This window comes from Vidua macroura, chromosome 9 (genome assembly GCF_024509145.1).
Source record: "Vidua macroura isolate BioBank_ID:100142 chromosome 9, ASM2450914v1, whole genome shotgun sequence".
Classification (NCBI taxonomy): domain Eukaryota; kingdom Metazoa; phylum Chordata; class Aves; order Passeriformes; family Viduidae; genus Vidua; species Vidua macroura.
In genome coordinates, this window is record NC_071579.1 from 15,936,261 (window position 1) to 15,957,988 (window position 21,728).

The 21,728-nt window shown below is 38.4% G+C and overlaps 1 protein-coding gene across 5 annotated transcripts in view; it reads left to right on the plus strand.

The window, feature by feature from the left end:
* BCAR3 (BCAR3 adaptor protein, NSP family member) overlaps positions 1 to 21,728 on the plus strand; it is a 98,095-nt gene that overhangs the window by 52,193 nt on the left and 24,174 nt on the right. For 4 of the 5 annotated variants that reach the window (XM_053985397.1, XM_053985398.1, XM_053985399.1 and 1 more), the window contains one exon: positions 9,806 to 9,845. The exons of the other annotated variant lie outside the window; for it this stretch is intronic. In XM_053985397.1, coding sequence (XP_053841372.1) covers positions 9,806 to 9,845 — 40 coding nt within the window. The remainder of the gene's footprint in view (positions 1 to 9,805; positions 9,846 to 21,728) is intronic. 5 annotated transcript variants of the gene reach the window in all.

Here is a 21,728-nt window from a genome sequence, read left to right on the forward strand (position 1 = left end):
AAAATTAAGTGAAATTCAGTTTAATAACAGCTCCAGTGTGAAATTATAAATTGTTAAGAGGTCAGAAATAGGATCTGGATTTGCACAAAGTTGATGCGGTTGATGGCCATGATGCTTTGAAAGAATTTAATGGCAATTTTAGGATGGACAATTTAGCACAGCAATAAAATCAAAGCTAGGCACAATTTCTTAGAAATAAGTTTATTAATTTTTGTGCAGTTTGTAGAGTTACATGCCTTTTTTTAAAGCCTTTAGTATTTTAAAAGCCTTAGTGTCCACTTAGAAATTTAGTGTTTGAAAGAAAGAAAAATAGTTAATTTTGCCTTTGCCCTGTATGTAGTGTAGGATTCTGTAGAACAGAACTTTGGATATTTTGGGAGAAACTCTGTGGCCACACATTGCATTTAATCACTGCCTTCCCTCTGCTGAGCCTACCCCTAGGAAGTGTTGAAGCACACCATCTGCCAGAAACCATCTCTCTTAAGTTTTCATGCTAATTAAAGCTTTAAAACAAAGTTGACGTTAATTTACGCTGGCTGTTTGACATTATACAGGACATTGTGAGTGTGTGCTGGTTTAATTTCTGTTTACTAGTTTTTGCAGTAAACCTGCATCATCATCCTTGCAGTAGCCATTTCATTTCCTTGGACTTGTAAAGACAATTTTTTTTCAAATCCCATTCTTTGACTATACAGACATTTAAAAAATGGAGTCACCGATAAACAGTAGAGTTGTATTGTTCAAACTGGCTTGGAATCAAAATATTTCATGCATTTTTCTAAATAATGTATAATGCCCTGGGTGCTTTGTTTTATCACTATTCATGAGAGGGTCTGACGTACCAACTGGTGAGAATTCAATTTTTTTTCCCCTGTTTTTGAAGCTTTAGTTTTAACTGTGTATGAATTTGAAGTGTTGAGTTGTAACTACAGAGCTATAATTTTAATCTTTTCTTCTTTGCTACTGTTTTAATTTTCTGTTCTCAAGCCCAGTAAATTCCTGGCTATGCTGTAAGTCCTGATTGTGATTATACTTACAACACTACTGTTTTTATTGATGTGGCTACAAAAAATTCATTTTTGTAGGTAGACAAGGCATAGCAGCTTTTTCTTACACCGCCAAGATATCAAGCGTGAATTGTCCATATCCATTTTTTTGTCATGGTTCAAGCATGTTAAAAAAGAAAAAAATCAAATCTGGCAGGTGTGGGGAGCCATGGAAGAAAATATTTTTATTAGCTTGATTCTTTTAATAAGGAAATGGGCAGACCAGTAGCTCTTAATGTCTTCCAATGCTCATTGAACCTTATTGCAAAAGATCAAACCGTGATAAATAGCCTGTAAACTAAAGTACATTTTAGAGACTGGCCCTAATTATCTACACCTACATGCAAAGAATACAGTTATTTTCTGTAGTTCTGAAATTATGGTAAGTGTGTGTGACTGCATATTCATCTAGACTTTAGTTTCTTATTTTGAGTACTGGTCAGCAGACTTTTTTTCCTCTTGTTTTTCTACGTCAGCTGTTTCAGATGAAGTGCTCTCATCTAGCAGTGGACTTTGTACTGCTGTAGCAGAGAGTAGAGTAGATTAGTTTATCTGGTTGTTTAGGATGTTCTGTTCTTTTCTGAATTCTGATCTTCAAGGCTCTGCATGTTTGGCTGGATGATCCTCACATATTTGTCTCATCTAACTATCAAGGAAAAAGTAAAAATATGTTCAGTTTTAACCTTGACTAATACCACTGACTTTAACAGGGTAACTTTATCAGCAGAAAGCTAAGCAGGCTCACTGTTCTCTACAGTGCTTGCCCTTGTCCTTGGAGGGCAGGACATTTGGAAGTTGGCAAGGTGTTAGTTTTGAAGTATAAAGCTATGAATGACTGAATTCTGCATTCCCAAAACTCTTCCTGTTCTCTTAGTGGCGTTACCACAATAGATCAGGCCTGCTGAAGTTCTTGAATTAACAGTTGAATTATAAAGGAAAAGAGTTGGCAAGGCTGTGCTTGGTGAAGAGAACACTATTCAGGAATTTGCTTTATCTTTGTTAGAATTTGCAGTTTATTTTGCTTCTCCAGATGCTGCAAATTCTGCTTTTCTTTGGACTTGGAGAATGGGGTGGATCAGGTATTTGACAGCATTTATTTTTTTCAAACTAGTGATTTTGAAAACATGATTTTTTGGATTATTTTAATTTGAACTTGTGCTACTTTTTAATATTAATATTGTGTGTACACTTGAATGATTAGGTGCACTTTGAGAATTAAAAATAATTTTTATCAAGGTTTTAATATATCTAGTAGAACAAGTATTTTATATGTTTCCTGTGGGGAGTAAAGTGAGTAATACTAGGTTTTTTCATTATAAAATGCAGTGTAGTTCTTCAAGTATGAAAATATTTGCAAGATTACCAGGAAGAAGACCAATATCTTGGTTCCCTTTTAAATTTTAGGATAAGGTGGGGAGGAATCTTTATAAATGCATGAAATTTTGAAAGTAAAAATAGTTACGGTTTTGGTGTAATGTCTGAAACTACCTCTTAGTATGAGTTTTGTATATAAACAAGCCTGAACCAAAATGTTTGTACGTGGCTGTGTTTCTTTAATAAGAGTAACACAAGTGTGCTGCATTTGGGCTAGTGAATATCTCATTGACTTCTGCCACGCACAGGTTTTTCAAATGGAAGAATTCCTTAGATGTTGCCAATACTTCATGCTTTCTGTCACAGATTTTCCCATTCTTTCTCTGGATGTGTCCTGTTCACATGTGCACCTGCAGATCTCTGCTGCCTCAGCAGTGGAGCAGAGCTACCCACTAAAACTGGGAGATGTTTGTGGTAGAAGGAATGCTGTGTTGGATAAGGAGAGAATAACTAATGTTATATGCTTATATTCAGTATCAAATCCTCTTATCCTTTAATTCTAGGGGTTCTTTCTGTTTTGGCTTGTCTACCTTTTCTTTTTAGCCCTCTGTCCATTGTTGGGTTCAGATTATTCTATTGTGAAGTTCTACTTCACCCCTTTGTTCCCATTTGATGCTCACATCCTCTTTCTTTGCTTGGTGGACATAGACCTGCAGAACCAATTCTTTACTTCTTGATTTTATGGGGATTTTGGAAATCTGCCCATGTGGGATCTTCAGAGAGGGAAATGAGGAAAACAGGACAAAATGTCTCAAAAAGAGAGACCATCTCTTCAGTATTAAAGATGAATTAAACCACAGTCCTTCAGCTTCTGCGCAGAGGAACTGAAGTTCCTTATGGGATGAACACAGTTGTATCATTGTTTGAAATTATTTGTGGGATCATGATCTTATTGTTAAAGAACAACTTGCCAGGTAAACTTGAGCCCAAATCCCTCAAAGCCCCTATCAGAATTGGTCAGTGTTGTTTTTCAAAAACTTCCTGGAAACTTTGGCTGTTTCTTCTTTGAGCAGAGGACACTATAGGTAGTGGAAAGTTTCTTGAATTACTCCTTCCGTCACACCCAAAGTTCCTTCCCTGGCTCTGCTGTTTTCTGGTCTCTTTTGTAAGTGTTATGGAGTGCCCTGTTCAGTTGTACCAAGTGCTATATTGCTTCCTCATCCTGCCTCCTGTTCATATGTGAGCATTTGGTTTCATTTCCATCCCTTTTATGCTTAAATAGTGGTTAAATGTTACATAGGGGAGTATATTCCCAATGCATACTTGCCATATCCAATGCAGAAAGGCATCTGATGTGATGAGCTTTTTTAGGTGGGCTAAGGGAGTAGACAGGAAGGACAATTCTTCCTCCCACTATCATCTTCTTCAGTGCTAAAGCCTTATATTAGCATTCCTATGCTTCCATCCAAATACACATTTCTGAAAGATGTATTAGCCAGGTGAAAAACCATACTTTGTGAATAAAGTGTACCTAGAATTAGATGCATTTCAGATTAGTTAGTGGAGACTGTGATTCTACTGAACATTTGTCAGTGCGCTTTTTTTTTTTTTTTTAATATACATATTCATTTTGTAAGCTGAAACTGATTTTGAACACTTAAATTTGTGGCACTGGATTCAGGATAACTGCACAGCAACTAAAACACTCATTGTAAAGAATTGCCAGCTGAAGATATAAGTCAACAGGCAACAGCACATATATAAACCAGTTTGTAGTAACAGTGTCTGTTTTGGATAAGCAATAGTCTTGCTGCCCAACCATTACTTTCATAGAATAGATCTTGGGATAAAATATTTAAGAAGGGCTTTGGTGGGCCTGAATGTTAAGGAAAATAGAGGAAAAAGAATGGAGGTGGCTAGTCTGAGCTTTTGAACAGCTTTTTGGTATTGTGTGTGGTGCAGAAACAAGTTCTTCTGGAAAAGGTAGAAAAAATGGTGTAGATTTTTCTGCTGCAGTAGGTAAACTGGAGCAAGTTAGAGGGATGCAGATTGAAGTGGTAAAAGTAAATTGCTGCAACATTATCTCTGTTGGGGCATTCTGAACAAATAGGATTGAGATTTTATTTAATTCAAGGAAAAGTACATTGCATCTCTTCTGGAGTTTTAATTACTGGAGTCCCTGCTGTTCTTTGTGTGAGCTGCAGGTCATCACACAGTTAGTCATAGCAGTTTGCACTTGTTTCCACTGGTGTTTGAATGAGTCATGTCCATGGTGCTGTGCAGCTGGAGGCAGAAGGGCGGAATGCCCTTAGGAATGCAGCAGAAGTGCGTGTGTGAAGCAGAAGCTGCTGGGGATAAAATCAGGAGATCTTTTCCTCTAGTTTGCAGTACAAATAAAATCAGTCTGTGCCACATACACTGAAACATGCCATGTCTAGCATGCTCTCACTTGCACCTTCATACTTGAGTAGTATGGATTTCAAAAATCTGCAGAGATGGAGAGATTTCAAAGACACAAACTGAAGAAGGCATGTGGTCCCTCTGGTGGTTTCACAGCAGTTCTGTCTGTGTTAGCAGACAGCTTGATAGATTTTCAGGGTCTCAGGCTCCTTTTGAGCCTCTATTGTCTTTACTCAGATTTGGCATTGGCACCATTGGTGTTGGAACTATTGAGAAGATAGCTCTCATTATTTTTCTTTCAGTGGGGTAGGAAAGAGATGCCTTTGAAAAAGTCCCTAGGAAAAGTCACTTTAAAATGAACATACAAATATTATTTCATACATCAAATGCTGGCAATGTGTCCCACAGGTACAGTTATGAAAGTGTGAAGTAGCACAAAGTTGACTCAGGGCCAATCAGCAGTTTCCACCAGTGTAAGGCTATTTATATGGGAGTTGAATGATAGGGAGGATTTGGGCAACTTGATGATACTGTTGTGTCTGCACTTAAATTTTGTTAAAGTTATCACAGCTAATTTATAATTGTAGCTGATTGTTCTGTGAAGATGCCAAGGGCCTGGAAAACGAAGATGCTTCATATGGCTTAGTGTGTAAAGGTCTGCAGGATTTTTTATAGCACCACAGATGAGAGGAGGTAATGTACAATGTTAGAAAGGTGGAGGTTTTCATAGAATCAAACAACTAAAGATTACAGCAAATCTGCTTAAAGATTTTTTATTGAAGCAGTCCTATAGAGAACTATTGGACAAACTGCAGAGTGAAAAACAGATGATGTCTGAGTTGCTGAGATTCTGGCTATTCTCTAGCACTCTCTGAACTGAATAATGGATGTTGGGATTAAACACCAGGATTCAGCTTTTCAATTCCAGTATTGATTGTCAGTGTGTAAGAATTTTATCAAATATTTTAGAAGAGTGACTAGTTACCAGGATGTTAAGGTTTTCTTTACCCAATTTTTGTGTTTGGTTGCTCATTGTCTTTAAATCCATGCAGGATTTGAAACTGGCAATATGACAGTATTTAGTTTGTCATACCAGAAGTATGATTCAAGTTGCTTATAGTGATTTTTTTCCTTCATTTTAGCCAGTGACTGTTCATGGTGACAACTTCAAAAGGGCTTTTTTTTTTTTCATCTTTTAATTCTCCCCACACGTTTGGCTGTTGTTCAGATATGTTGGGAAGTAGAGAAACAGCATCCAGTAACAGCTGAATTCCATCCCCTTTTCTCATCTCAGTCAGCTCTAGTTATATTTTGAAGGGGTCCTCATACGATGATAATTCCTATTCTGAGAAGTTACGTTGTTTCTCACAGTGGTCAAATGTATCACTTCTTGCTCAATGCCACCGAACTCTTCATTGTTGCAGCAAATGTTGCTATGGGGAGAAGAGGTAAGCAAAAGAGCAACTTCATGTTTTTTGTTTTCTTGCCTTCATCTTTTTTCTGGGTTTGCTGAAGCACCACACTTGTTTGCAGGCTCTGTGTATTTTCTTGGCTGTAACAGTGAGAAACCCATACATGAAAAGAAAAAAAGCACATAAGAATCTTGAAACTGGCATGAAAAGAAATTGAGATCATTTCCAAGGACTACCAGGGACAGATTAAAGGGTTGTATGTCTGCAAGATCAGCCAGCATTGAAAAATGGGTGGTCAGATGTCAGTCTCTAGAGAGAATGTGTTTTTGGCTAGGAAAAGCCTCAGAATCATGAGGGCTAAGATTCTGGTCAGATATTACTGGAGGAGTGTTTTTGCTTCCACAGTTTCTATACAGACCTTGTGTGTGTGGAGAAGGCAACAGAGGATTTGAACTACTCAGGAGAATGCCTTAATTACATGTAGCAAGTCAGGTGCTTTTTTTCTTCCTTTTTGTTCCGATGAGTAAAAACGTGCTGGAAAGGGATTTTGTTTTGTCACAAAATGAGGTGATAGCAAGAGGTGGCAGCAATAGCAATACCCAAAAGAGATATGGGAGTCTGCTTGCATCCCTCTCTTCAATTCCTTTCTATGACAGAATGGGTATGGAAAGAGCGTGAAGCCAGTACTGTGTGTCCTACTGCATACTTACCTCGGGTTGAGGTCTTCTGAAGACTTCTCTGTGCCAGGGACATCATTCTGTATTAAATATGCTTTTTAGCTGAGTGGAAGTAGGTCTTACCTGATTATTAGGAAACCAAAATGTATAATAAAATCCAATAATAATAAAACTGTGAGCCCACAGTTTACACAGCACTGGTTGACTTATGTGCAGACTCTAATACATAAATGTTGTAGGTAAACAGGTGCCAATGAATATAGCCATAAAGTCAAGCTTTTTATGAAGACAAACATTAGCATTATTTGAAAGGTAATAAAGTCTGGTGAAAGATAAGAAAATATTATTGAAACCAACCTTAGTTAAATTGATTCTGAGAGATGGCAGAACCTGCTACTCTCTTTTATCTTGATCTGTTAGTCATCTGAAAGTATTAATTTTTTTTCCTACAGATCTTCTAAAATAATACATGAGAATGTGGGTTCATAATTTTTTAAGATTCTTTGAGAGGGAAAATGGAAAGGAAAAACATACCTTATATTTTTCTTAACTTCATGACAACATAGATTTTCTTCACTGGTAGCCCATGGCATGAAGAAACATCATTGCTAACAGAGATCTGAGATTCAGGAGTTAGTTTTATTTGGTTGCCTTCCAGTTATTTGGGCTAACTACTTCATCTGGTTTTCTGTATGTAATGTGATAGTATAGGGGGGGAGTCAGGTGACAGGAAAATGCAGTAGTGAATCTTTACTAATAGTTACTGCACATCAATGAAAGTTACCATTCCTTGAAAATAACTTCAAAAAATTTGCACAAAGATGAACACGGGAAGATGGGGGGGGAGGGAGTAGATCAGCTTGGAGACAGGTATCTGAGATGAACAGTGCTCCAATATAAACATCTTTCTATATGCCTCAGGATGAATTGCAGGGTTTTGTGTATTTTGTTGTGGGTCAGGTTACCAGATAAAATACTACAGTACTCGTGAAGATACTTGTTACACCATCCATTTCCCAAAGCCAAACATTTTCTAAGCACTTCTGTCACGTGGAAGCTGAAAGGAATGCAGGTCACTACTTCCTCTGCTCTCTCCTGGATGTCCTGCTTTATATACCAGTAAATAAACTGTTTTGTCACGAAGCTTTTCTACCTCTTTCATTTTGCTTTGGCTTGATCTGTCCTAGAGAACATTTGCCTGATAGCAGAAGGTGGGGACAGTGGCATCTGTAGGAAGGTTGGTCTGCAGGAGTGCAGACCATCACAAGACACGTTCACTGCCAGAGGAAGTGGGTTTGTTCTTTCAGAGTGTGTTGCACATGCTGTGCTGGTAGACCCTTTGTCCTGAAAGATTCCACAGGCAAGTGAAGAACTAAACTGAAAAGTTTTTCAGTAGCATTTGGTACTGGAACAACTTCCCACAGATCATTTGAATGTGAGAAGAAATCAGGCATGCTTAATGACTTTGCTGAACTGATTAAAAATGGGATTTTTTTTCCCAGTCAAATTGATAAGTATTGAGAAGGAAGACATCTCTTCTGTTTCAAAGCTTTCTTTTCTTTTTTTCCTCTGTGCTTCACCCCTGTGTTCTCTGCTATGCTTGTACATGCTTATGCTCATACAGTTATCAAGTTGATCCTTCTTTGTATATTGCATAGGAAAAAGTTTCAAATGGTCCAAATTCTGTTTCCATTGAGTCCAGCTTTTTATTCTTCAAAACATCAGTTGAGAATGCAATTTGACCCTTGATATAAATACTGAGATATAAATACTGAATCCGAACAGTTGAGCACCATCATTTTATGGGAAAGGCTCAGTATTTTGGATTAAAAGCTGTTAGGGAACCAGACTAAAAACTGAGTATCAAATAATAACATAGTTTCAGATCATATGCAGTTACATTCCAAACAACATGGGGAATTCAGAGACTGTTTTCTGGATTGATTAATTCCAGTGTAACCCAAATTCTACATTTTTGAAGCTGCTTATTAGGTTTCTAGTGTTACATCTTTGCAACAGCTTCCACCAAAAAGGATCCAGTTTCTAAATTTATAGAATAAATTTATGTTGTCCCTGGGGAAATCTTGATTGCTGTAAGAAGTGCCCAATCCCTCTCTTAAGTTTACACTGTTTTCATTGTGCCTGTTACGTGTTTGTAGTTAAGGGCAGTACCACATGAGTCATCCCAGGTTCTCAGAAAACATCCAGTCATGTACTGCAAACTCTGGTCATCTGCTAGTTCTCAAACAAAAATATACAAAATGCTTTGAAATAGAAATAAAAATAAACATGTATTTTACGGAAAGAGTTGTAACAGTGCAAGGCTCTTCAGTTAGGCTTCTGCGCCATTTGCCATCTGTCTGTATAGAAAAGCTATGATGAGATTTTTATTTTTAGATTAGGGCAATGACTTGATTATCTGATGTTCAAATAATTGTGATGCTGAAATTATGATTATTTTGAGAACTCCTTCCTTGTATATATAGAAAGTGAATGTAGTACTTTTGACTTCCTGTAAGCAGTGCCCTCCCAGTGCTATCAGAGGCAGTAGCTTAAATGGGAAAACAAAAGCGAAGAAATAAATTCAAAAGCCATTTGTAGAGCTCTCTTCTAAATTTATTTCAGATATTTGAGGTGGCAAGTAAGTATTCCAGCCATCATTGAAATGTCAAGATTTTTTTTATTTGCTTAAAATGATGTAATTAACTTTATTTCTCAAATTAAGTACTATTGGCTTCACTACATGTCCTTCTAGAAGAAACCAGTGATTTATATATTTGTTAAAAATTCGATAGCATAGGCTATCAAGCTTTAAAACACAAGTTTTAACAAAGATGTGACCTAGTAGCATATTGCACATATTAATGCACCTTTTCAGTATGAGGTTATATTTGGACTTACCATTTTTTGTTTGTTTTTCTGTCTGTCCTCCTCTCCTGGTACCATTTTCTTACAGAGATCAGAATATTCTGGATCCTACATTGGAATATGTTAAGGTAAGGTACCGTTTCTTACCCTTAAAACACTTTATTTGGTCTCTATTCAGCACTGACAGAGCATTTCCAGTCATTTGTAGATAAATAGTGCAGTTGTCTGTATTTTAGTACAGAGAAGCTAAATATGAATGTCAGACTGTTTTCTTACAATTTCAGTGAAATACGTGTGAGCATTGTACTTTGGGTGCAGGTTCCATTTTTCTATGGGGTTTCTTTACAGTTACATGGTGACTGCCTAAATTCTTGCTTTGGTTAGCAGATTAAAAGAAGTTGTATTTTTTGCTTATGGATTTCTGGGGAAGTAAAGAAACACATCTGAAAATATAATAAAAATGTCAATTTTAGGTTTACAGTTTTAGCACTATACTTACTAAAATTACAGGTAAAAATTCACTTCTGGTCCAAGAAGTGGCTGCCACAGGAGACTCTCAGAACAGCTGCTGGATTTCTGCTCTGAACAGGTAGTTCAGTGTTGTGAGGTCCCTGGCCTCAATCCCAGCCTGAAGTTGGGATATGGTAGGAAGAGAAGGTCAAAAGCCTTCTCGAGAGCACTGTGGAAGAGGGGAAGCCAGAGGCAACAAAGTGGTGGACACGTTAATTGCTGTGTTTAATTTACTGTCTCGCACTGTGCTGTACTGAGTATGCTGTTACAGTTTTAATACTGTGAATAAGTAGAAGGCAGAGGTCTCATGTTCATCAATATGTGTCTTGTCTTGTTTCAGCAAGTTCTGTATTATAAATGTGGTTTCTGGTCTTTTCAACTTTCCTAGTAGAAGCTTGTCTTGGACTCCTGTCAATAGCAGCGGTGCAAACCTTAGTAATTAAAACTTTGATGTTGAGGAGGAAAGCCTGGGGAAAAGAGACTTATGAGGGAGAATACAAGGGTTACCAATCCCTTCTCTTCCCCTTTCTTTTTCAGGTTTTCCTGTCTATACCCCTACCTTTAGTGAACTTTGAGTTTGGGTCCTAGTTCAGTGGTTTTATAACAGGAATTCTAGACAAGAAATCTCAAACTTCAACTTTGAAAAATATGCAGAAATTGCTTTCTTATAACTCCTGAAAATATTTTTTTTTGTCTGTAAAAGTCTGGGTTGCTAATAAAACTGATTCTAGAAATGTATTCTTACACAGAAATCAGTCAATCATAAATAAAGGAGGTCTCTCATCAGTTACCTCTAATTTTTTTTTTAATCAGTTAACCTTAACTTTAAAAGTTGTGGGTGAATTCATACCAACAGGATCTTGGACTCCCTTTGTTGGCTTCAGTTTTAGCAAGTATGTGTTCATTCTTTTCTGTAACTTATCACATGGTAACAATTATATTAATGTTGATAAATTCTCCAGATCCTCAAATACATTATGGTGGCAGGTGTAAACTGCTGAACACTAACCTTCTCAAGCTGAAAAACCAGATTTCTGCAGCATGTTTATACCACCATTGCCATTTGCAAGTCTCTTTGGTATGTAGTCTGTACCTACGTAGTTTGAGCTAGCAGGTAGGCTTTGACAGATGTTCCTTAAGTGGTAAAAAATACCTTAAAATTAAAAAGAGAGAGAAAGATGAGAGAGAAAATGACGAGCATTTTTGGGAGTCATTTTTGCTGGTTCAGGATATGAAAGTTCTGAGTAGTACATTTTTATTTTCTAGTGCACAGGAAAATATAGTTAGTGTTGTCTCTCAATGGAGAAGTGTTGATTTACTGAATGAAAACACATAAAAACTTGAGTATGAAGCATGTATGATGTGTCACTCCTACATAAAAACTCACACTGGAATTAATTGTACATGGTAATTGTTAAGTCTTGATACTGATTTGTAATGTTGCTATTCAGGCTGGAAAGAGAAGAGATACTTCGGATTAATTTGCCTTGAAAGAATTACAAGAAAGTAATACATGAAAGAATTATCTTGAAAGTAATACATGGCACAAATTTAAGTTGTGCTAGGGTAGTTTGGCTGCTGGCAATGCTACCCAAGAGTTACAGTCCCAAGCGGATTGTACTGTGTCAGGGCCCTGAGGGCACTAATTGTTCTCAGGTGTCCTGGCCAGCCTCACTTGGGACTTCCACCCACACCCACTGGGTGAAGGCTGCATCAGGCTGGGCCTTCAGACCCTGCTTCAGTTGTTCAGAGGGTGTTTCTGCCCCTAGTCCTGTTTCCAAGTGCTGTGTGGGAAGCCCAGGACAGACTTTATACCTGGCCTGTTACCTCTCTCTTGCCTGAGGCTCTCTGGAATGTGATAGGACCTGTTGGTGTCATCATCCTGCTCACCTTGGTTGGGTCTGGGTGCTGTGGAACTGCACCCTGCTGTGAGCCCATTGCCCACCCTGTGCTCTCTGTGTTCCCTTGGGGAGCACCCCAGTCCTGTTGCTCCAGGACACACTAACTGGAGGTGGCTGTTTTGATCATTCAAGTAAGTGCCATTCTCATAACTGATCCGCTTTATCAGGCTGCACAGTCATACCTACTCTTCTTCAAGACCAACAGCTAGTTTTAAACCAGCTAGATTTAAAAAGCAGTTTTACAGAGAGACCTGGGCACAGACCAGTATGCTAGCTGTGGCTGTGTGCTGGTTGTGGTTGTGTGCTGGTTCACAGTGAGAAGAACATCATAATGTCTGTTGTGGCTGTAGTGACTACAAGCAGATAGACTGATGGTAAACTTCAGGGCTGAGTGTAGCACCTTGCTTTTTAACAAACCTTTCCTTGCTGAAATCTGGTGACTGAAAGTAGTATAAATAAATTCTTGTATTCAGAAATACTCTGAACAGAGGAAAGGCAAAATAAATTGGATTTTTTTGCTGTTTTATTCTGCTCAAGATACAAGACAGAAAATACTGATTATAAATTTTTTAAGAGAATGTTCACTACAGATGAACTGTGGTTTCTAATTTTTTAAATTACATTGCTCACAAGTTGCAGTTTACTACATCTTGAATATTGATGTATTAGTTCATTCAGTATAAAGAGAGCTAATTATGCAAGTTCTAAGGAGGAATGAAAAATGTACTGATTTGCTGGAGTCTGAGTATACTGAAGTGTCCATATGGCTTCAACTCTTCCTTTGTATTCACAGTGCTGCTGAAACCATGGTCACAGTTAAATGGCTCTTTCAAAAAAACCCTTTCATGGTAGAAGTGAAAACAGGCCAGACTGCTTTGAGTCAGGCTGCTACCCAATTCATGAAAGAGATTCAGGGACACAATAGCACGTTGTACATTCTGTGAGATTTTTACAAGTTTTATGAACCAAATAATAGATCCATTGGTAGCCTCTGCAGGTTCTTCCCACACCCTGAGTCTGCACATCCACAGAACAGATTCCTGCAGCAAGGGAGAAAGAATCAAGGGCTTGCAGATTAGAGTGTGTCAGAGAACTTTTTGTGAGTCATTTTGATCAAATGCATGTGAACTAAAGATAGCTTTCTGTCCCATTCCTATTCACTGTAAATACTTTAGGATCTTTTTTTATAGAAATCTGTGCTGTAATCATTGAAGCTATATCAGGATGAAAAGGAAAAAAAAAAAAAGCTATTTCTCTCTTCCTGTCAGGGAAACCTTTCAAGCATTTCCTCTGGAAATAGTGCTTAATAATTACAGAAATACATATCAGCAGTGAGTTGATAAATCTGAAGTTTTGGAGTTCTGTTTTATTCCATTGGTGGAAAATGTGCAAAATTTATGACTGTCTGCTCAGCATGGTCATGAGAGAAGTTTATACTTAGATTGAGACTGGAAAAAACTGTCGCTGGTTTAAGGAAGTTCCAGCTGCAGAAAAAGAGTTTCTTGTGAAGTTCTGTTGAAGGATTCTTTTTTGTCTCAGCCTCTTAATTTTTTCCCTATTTTTACTCTTCCTTGATTTTGTTAGAAAGCAAACTGTGATAGAAGTTACTGTCATCCATCATGGATTTGGTTAATGCAACTGAAAATAAAATTCTGATGACATTCCAGTGCGTTATCATTATCTATAGCTTTGCAAGATAGCACAATATTATGTGGATTTAATTCAACTTCAGAGAGCTTGGATCAGGTTATGAGGATTATTGGTGCAGTTTATATAGTTAATTGCACAAATTAATAATATTGTGGATGCCAATACAATATAGGCACGGGTGTTTGACTCTCACAATTCTACTGGCTGAAGATACTATGGTAAGAGGGTGATCAAAAGTAAAGTTTATATGTGTGTATGTAAGTTTAGGAAAAATCTGTGTCAGCATGACAAGTAGCCACAGTTTGAGAAACAATTTTTCCTGATGACAGTGAAATTTCCTTGCAAGCAGCCTATTTTAGACATGGAAATATATCAGAGAAATTCCCACCTCACTGGAAAACTTGCCAAGTCCAGTGTATTGCTGTTCTGCTGTGTATCACATCCTGCAGAGACTTGCCTGTTGAGATGCGAGCTGGGGCTTGTGAGCAGAAAGTTTGTTGGGTTTCTGCGTTGTCTGACAGCATTAAGCAGCAGGGCTGGGAGGAATGCCTGACACGAAGGCACCACATGATCAGGAGGTTCTTTTTGAGTCTGTAGGGTGGTTTAAGGACTTCTTTTCTACACATTTTGCAACTGCAGCAAGGACAACAGTATCACAGAAGGTGCAGTTATCAGATGGAATGTGGTTTTTTGAGGAGAGAAGCAGTATGCCCATGTGGCCAACTTGGACTTTACACATCTCTGTCACTACGGATTTGTCATCTGACTCAAAGATCATCAGTGATGTCAGAGACATTTCCTCTTTTTTTATGGTTCTCTGCATAGCAGGAACCGAAGCTTCACAAACATTCCACAGCAGTTGCCTGTTGTTTGTAAGCTGTGTGATTCAGACAAAAAAGATCCTGTTGGAGCCAATCTAATGTTAAATGCATGTAATTTTCGGTCACAATGAAACCTTCGGCTTGATTCTCGATGGGTGGTTGCTGGTTGTGCACTGCCCTCTGCTGGAAAAGAAACACTTGACTTGATATTTTTAATCGAGTCATGGTTATTCAAATCACGTTTCATAATAATTTCTTTGTAACTCTCGTAGGAGCCTGACTGTTGGAAGTTGGTTGCTTTTTCTCAAGAGGCACAGAATTGGGGGAGGGTGTGTGTGTGTATGTGTGTATTTTTCCCCTCCTCCCTGTCATTCAGTTACAGAAGTAGGTCCTTGAGGGAACTTGAGAATTATTTTTTTTTTGTCAGCATATCCCTGAGATTGTCAGAATAAATGTTCTGATTTGACCCAAACTTCCAACAAAAGAGATTCCTTATGATCCCAAAATAATCTGCTCTACCTCCCAAACTAGATTAGTCTAATTATCTTTTATTTTTGTGGGGAAAATTTTCCTAAATCGTGGTATTTTGCACATAGAGGTTTGGTTTTGGAGGTTTTGGGGTTTTTGTTGGTTTTGGTTTGTTGTTTTTTTTTTTTGGGGGGGGGGTGGGTTTGGTTTGGGATTTTTTGGTTGGTTTTGTTCCTCTGTCTTCTATTCATAAACTATATTTAATTTTCTAGTGGGATAAATTTGTGCTGTTGCAATAAGATGGACAAAGCATCTTGTCTTTTACTTTCAGTCCTGTTCTGGTGATAGTAAAATTTCAGGTAGTAGAAACAATTTTTTCAGCCTTATACTAGGCTTGTTGTTTACCATGTCTCCCCCTTCTCTACTTAAAAGGGACAACTGTTTCTTTAAGTATTTATGATAAATCCTAAAAGCTTTCATCAGCCCAGGAGAAAAAAAAAAAAGAAGACTTAAGGAGTTACATATATTGTTGAAATTCAGCAGCTTTCAAGTATTTAATTACCCTGAAATCATGGTGAGAATCTTGCCTTGTTCATTTGGAGTTAAAGAAAACTTACCTTATTTGATACAATGCAGTTATTCATAATTAGTGGTGTAATATAACACCCAAGTTTCAGTGTTTTCTCGTGTTGAATTTTGTTTGGCCAACAAGCTGGTCTCCGAAAATAAGGTTGAGTCAGCAGTTCTGTAATGTATTGCCTGCAAAGTGATGAATAAAATGTATGCTGGTGCTTGCAGTAAATTATGCAGGAAGTATGATTCTACAGCTCTGCAAGGCAATGCACTTTCAGTCTACTGTCCTAGTTCATGTTTCCCTAGAACAGCAAACCCCAAGATAGCCTGGTCCCGTTAGGAGCTATTTGCTCTTTCCCAGCCCCCAATTCCTGAATGGCCTGGCTAGCTCTAAGATACTGGCTTTTCTGTGGTTAGTGTTGTTTGTGGGTTCGCTTGGTTGGTTGAGGTTTTGGGGTTTTGTGGATCAGCTGTGAGGGAAGTTAGTGTACTGTGAGGAGGAATATTTTTTCTTTGTGAATGATAATCCTTATATGAATTGAGTCAAGTGGATAGTGGCTTTCTAATTATTCTGGCCTTCATTATGAAGTCTTTTGGCAGTACATTCCCCTCTCCTGATGCTGAAATGGAGTTTAGGGTATTTTGCTTATGGGAGCATCTTCTGTAATGCTGAGGATGCTTTAGTGAATATAAAATGCTGATAATTCTTAGAGCAGCAAGCATCCTTTCTGTGCATGTTAATGGTTAATCTTACATGTTATCCTACCATGGATCTGACCCAGTTAATGTCTTCTACTTTAATGTATTCTACTTCTTCTGTTATTACTCATTAACTCTCAAATGATGTCTGGTCTAGAGTCCTCAAAAACCACTACATGCACTGATATTTGAGTTGAAAACTATAAAATTACTTCGCTCTAATTTCCTTGGCACCAGTAGTAATACTGGTGGCAGTTAGCTACTTAGTTGAACTTTTCAATACCTTTATTAGAGGATCAGTGACTACTATCAGGTCTTATTTACAGATTAGAAACATAAACTGGAAAGGTCTGAATATGAAACATGGGATAGAAGTCCTGGGGTACAAAAAATTGATATTATTTCATCTCTAGTGAAACTTGTGTTGAAGCTAATTACCTGTTTTCTCCAAAATATTAATCCCAGTGGCTCTCAAATGCTGAGTGTTATCACAGAATGGTTTGGGTTAGCAGGGACCTCAGAAGATACCTAGTTACAATCCCCTGCCTTGTGCAGGAGCACCTTTCATTAGACCAGATTTCTCGGGGCCCCATCCAACCTGGCCTTTTGATAATATACCCAAGTCACAATGTCCATGTCAGTGAAAGCAAATATGGGTGCGTGGTGATGTGCATTTATTTTTCAAAGAAAGAGGAAAAAAAGGGGGCTGGTTTATAGTTTTCATTGTTTTGAAGATGGACTAATAACAAAAGCTGTTAGGGACATGAAAATGTTTATATTTAACTCCATGCAACACCTTACTGTTGATCTTTCACTGTCTGTAAGCTCATGAGCCACAAGGGGGAGTGAGTATATAGTGTGTGGAGAGCAGATGATGATGATAATGATTTTTTTTCATTAAGCATTTTGGGTCCTCTTGCTGATAAAGCCTAGAGAGTAAAGCTCCTCATCTCTCAGAGCTATGTTTACAGATAATTAGAATAAGATTGGTCCATTGTATGTGTCTGTCTTGCCTCTTTTTGGAGACTGAGATACAGTTTAGCCTGCAGAGAGGGCAGCAGGAGAGGCGTTGGGATGTTATCTACTGCTGTGTGCTGTCAAAGGAGCAGCGGTGTTGTGCCACTCCTTGTGTCCACTCGGGGACTCCCGGCTCGCTCCGGCACGGGGGACAGCAGCGGACACTCTCCCGTGCCTCGGGAGGGCGGCTCAGGCTTTTGTCCTTGCGGGGTGGGACGGTTGCGATGATGGTGGAAGTAAGGAGTCGACTCCAGTCGGGGGTAAAGTCCAGGTTTATTAAGGAAAGCTCCAGGGAGATCTGCAACCCAGGGGAACCAACCGACCGAAACCCCAGACTGCCTGTGCAGCACAATATAAACAGGGGTGGAAACATGGGGGAGATCACCCACCCACCCATGGGAATGTTCGGGGGAGTGGAAGATGGGGAGACAGGCACATGGGGAATTCAATAGGGGAGGTGGGAAGGCGGGACCCCTCCCCCACCCAATCACTCGATGCCCTTTGTGGAAGGTTCTGGATGAGTGGGATAGGGAGTCGAGTGATGGACAAGGCACCAGGGAGGGGACAGAGGAATGATCCAGCAAACTGGGGCGAGATTGACATCAGGGAAGGAGAAGGGGATTGACAAACAAGGAAAGGGGTAGTTCAGGGTAAAACCATGGGGGAAATGGGGGGGTAAAAGGATGAACCATAACAGAACTGGTACAAAACATGAGACTTAAAAGCACAATACAACAGAGCAGGTTGGCCTGACATTTTTGTATGTCGGATATTTATAGAAAATAAGCATTACACAAATAATGGAGCATAATGTTATGCTGCCTGTCTAGAATAGCTGGAGGTCATTTGCCTCTATATTCTCAAATCCTTTCGTTAGTAAAACATTGACAGACTTTTGAAAAGCCAAGGTCTGACTGACAGAGCCCAAGTGACTTGTAACTTTTCTTTTTGAGTGCTACACATCCAAAATATATGTTCTCTGTATAAAAGGGAAGTATTTAGGCTATTCGGAAGTTTTAGATAATTAGCTGATATTTTAAAGGTGTCTGCTTACCCTGGAGAAGTAATACATTTTTTTCATCTTTCCATTATATTTAGAATTGGTTTAAATCTCACACAAACAAGCACTTTACTCTAACAGGACTGGGGAGACTTTCAAATTCAGAAGTCTGAAGTTAGCAATTGTCTTAATGCCTTATTTTTATATGCAAGACAACACTGGTATGCTGATCAGCAAAGCTAGTTAGATTAATGACAGCTAAGTCAGCAGGAAAGAGAAGAAGGTATTACCCATAAACTGTGAACTAATTCTGAAAGAAAAGGGAATTCATGCCTTTTCATAATTTTATTTTTTTCCCCAGCCCAAGAAACAAATTGAAGGAAAAATAGATGAGACGTTACAAAATTATTTCATGTTTGTACGTGGGTTGACAGTCAGTAGGTGGAGCTCAAGAATACTTACGCTAGTTCTTGGTAGGTTCAATTAAACCTGCTGGTGGATTCACCATAGGGAGGTGTCTAGTAGGAAAGCCAGATGTACTTCCAGATGACTTTGAAAAAGTTTGATCTTTTATAACTAAAATATATAAATCTTGAAGGCATTTTGATGTCTTTAAGTGCAAATTAAGACCTAGTAGGAAGCTCATAAGCCAGTTGGGCATTTATTTTTTTTACCTGCAGACCTGCGGTTTTATGAGAGGCAGATTTTCAGAGATTTATTCAAGCAGCAGTGTAAACTAAATAGATGCAAAATCTGTTTTCTCACTATTCCTGTACAGCTGCAGAGTATTTCTGAGACTGCCTCACGCATAGAAAGGAGGAAGAAATTAAGCTGACCTCTCCCACACCATACCTTACAATGCAAACAAGGGTAATTACAGCTGCAGCTCTGTCTGTTGATTTATGATCAGAAGCTGCACCAACAGCAGCATGCAGGAAGTGAGGTTATCTCAGAGAACATGAAAGAGTCAGTTCTGTTAGGAATTGAGACAGGAATGGTAGGACATGAGCTGGGAGATTGGACTTCATGTCCTTGTAGACATTTGAGTTGGGAACAGGTAAAAAGCCTTCTGACGGTGTTGTCATCCCCTTTCTTCCACTTATTCTACACTTTAATAAGTGTTCAGCTGTAAAGTTGGGCACTACCTGTATATGGAGGCATCTGCCCCCAGAGCCTTGTCAGAGGCGATGTGTCATATCTGCAGGACTTACTGCTAAATCTAACTGGGAGTGGGCATTGTGAAGATGTTTGCGTGGACAAATTATTTATCAGTTGTCCCCTGTTTCATGACTTTTTCTTATATTAAAAAGAGCAAACAACTAGTTATGGCAAAAACTCTTATGTATTGAATGAAAAATGTTTCAACTGAAGATTTAAGTTACTTTAATTTCTTCGGGTTTTTTTCTTTCAAATTTTATTCCTGTTGTACTTTACTACAAGCCCAGAGCTGCCATTTTGTAGCCATGGGCACTCAGACCATAGTCATGCCCTGTGTAATGGGGACGTGTCTGTGGCACGTCACTCGTTCAGCAGCAGTGCTCAGGGCTGGCTCTGGGCTGGATCTAATCAGATTTGTGCTCTTGACCCTTGTACAGTACTTCTTCCATTTACAGCTGGTTTCCTGCCTGCATTGTTTACTTCCATTTAGTGCAGTGAAATGTAAAGCATTACATGTGTTTCACTGAATATTGTTAGGCTGATTTGAATGCTTAAATGAATAGAGCACTGCAAAGCAAAGTGGCTAGCCAACAATTCCCTCATCCAATTTAGTCTGAAATTATTTCTCTAATATGAAATCACAAATCATCATAATTCTGTGTGTGAATTCTAAGCACGCCCATGACCATGCCTGATACTTGGTTCAAAATAACCTCTTGTAGCGCTGGAGACTGTTTTGATAACTTCAGACTGCTTGTGAGTTTTCAAGCATTTATATTTTCAAGGAGTGTGGTTGCTTTACTTGAGCCACTTAAAATCTTGAAGCCACTTTGTTTCTTTCTTGTTTGACCTGTAGGATTAAAGCAGCCTAAGAAGATTCCCTGTGAGCAGGTTCACACTGTCCTGTGTGAACACCTCAAACTCCTGCATATGCAATGTGCTGTGAGCAAGCTGGACACAGTTTAGGTGTGTCAAGGGAACACTGGGTGATTTAAACTAGACCATGAAACTATCCTAAATAACTTTAGAGGCTTTGTAATAACAGATGGGGTTAGCAGAGACTCCTTAATTTCTGTTCCTAATGGGCTATTAGGAGCTTAACACAGAATATATGTTCAGGTGTCCTTGAACTCGTGTGGCCATGGATTTTAGGAACTTAAAAATCCTTTCTTATTAAGCTTGGTTATCAAAGTTATGAAAAATAATCTAACCTAACCAGCCATCCACAGAAACAGATGAAGGGATTATCAGATAATTTAAGATTCTAGGAAGAATCTTTGAAAACTAAGAAATAAAGCTGATTGTTGACCTTTCGGTGCTGGAGAGCATTAAAATACATCAGTAGATGACTTAGCAAATGGATTGTATTTAATGTTTCTAAGGTACAATAAACAGGTTTGTTTCTCATGTACAGAGTCCAAGAACCCAAAGTATCAGCAAAAAATTGAAGGCCACAGGAGTGATAATGTGACTAAGCCATCCTTTGTTTCTGAGTCAATATTTAAAAATGTAAATCCTTACCTATGTATGAAGCATAACTGGAGCAGCCTGAAGGCTGTCCTCAGTCATGACAGCCATCAGTCAGGCCATACCATACTATCACCCAGAGGTTTCTCACATACTCATTGAGATTCCTTTCAGTAATATTACTTTTCATACTGCTGTATCACAGTGTCTTGCAAAGGCTGTCATCCATTCATTGAGCTATCTAGGCAGAAGTCATACTAACCTTGATAAAAAAAAAAATCCCATTTGTTTCATTTTTAAAACATTTAAAATTTACCATTTAAATAAAGTATCCTTTTTCCTATCAGTTATACTGTTGATAAAAAGTATCAGCACCTGCTGTATGGAATAGTCCAGTATTCATTTCTAAGGTTCATTATTTGTGGCATTCTCTCAACATACATAATTTTTGATGCTTTATTTCATAGCAGACAGGAAATAAGGAACTGGCAGTTACCATTTCTATTAGACCTGCCATTCCAATCCTTCTTTTTTAAAAAAACTTGGGAATTTTATTCTCGATGATGGATGAGAACCTTTGTTCAAATTTCAGTGTAGGTTTACACATTGATAGGTCATAGTATTCCTGTCCTTTTTTTTCCCAACCCCGTAGAGAACTCTTTTTTGGAACTTCTCATTCTTTTCAGAGCAGAAATGGTCTACCTTATTTGCACTGCTAAGTCAGCTGTTTCTGCTGCCAAAATAGCT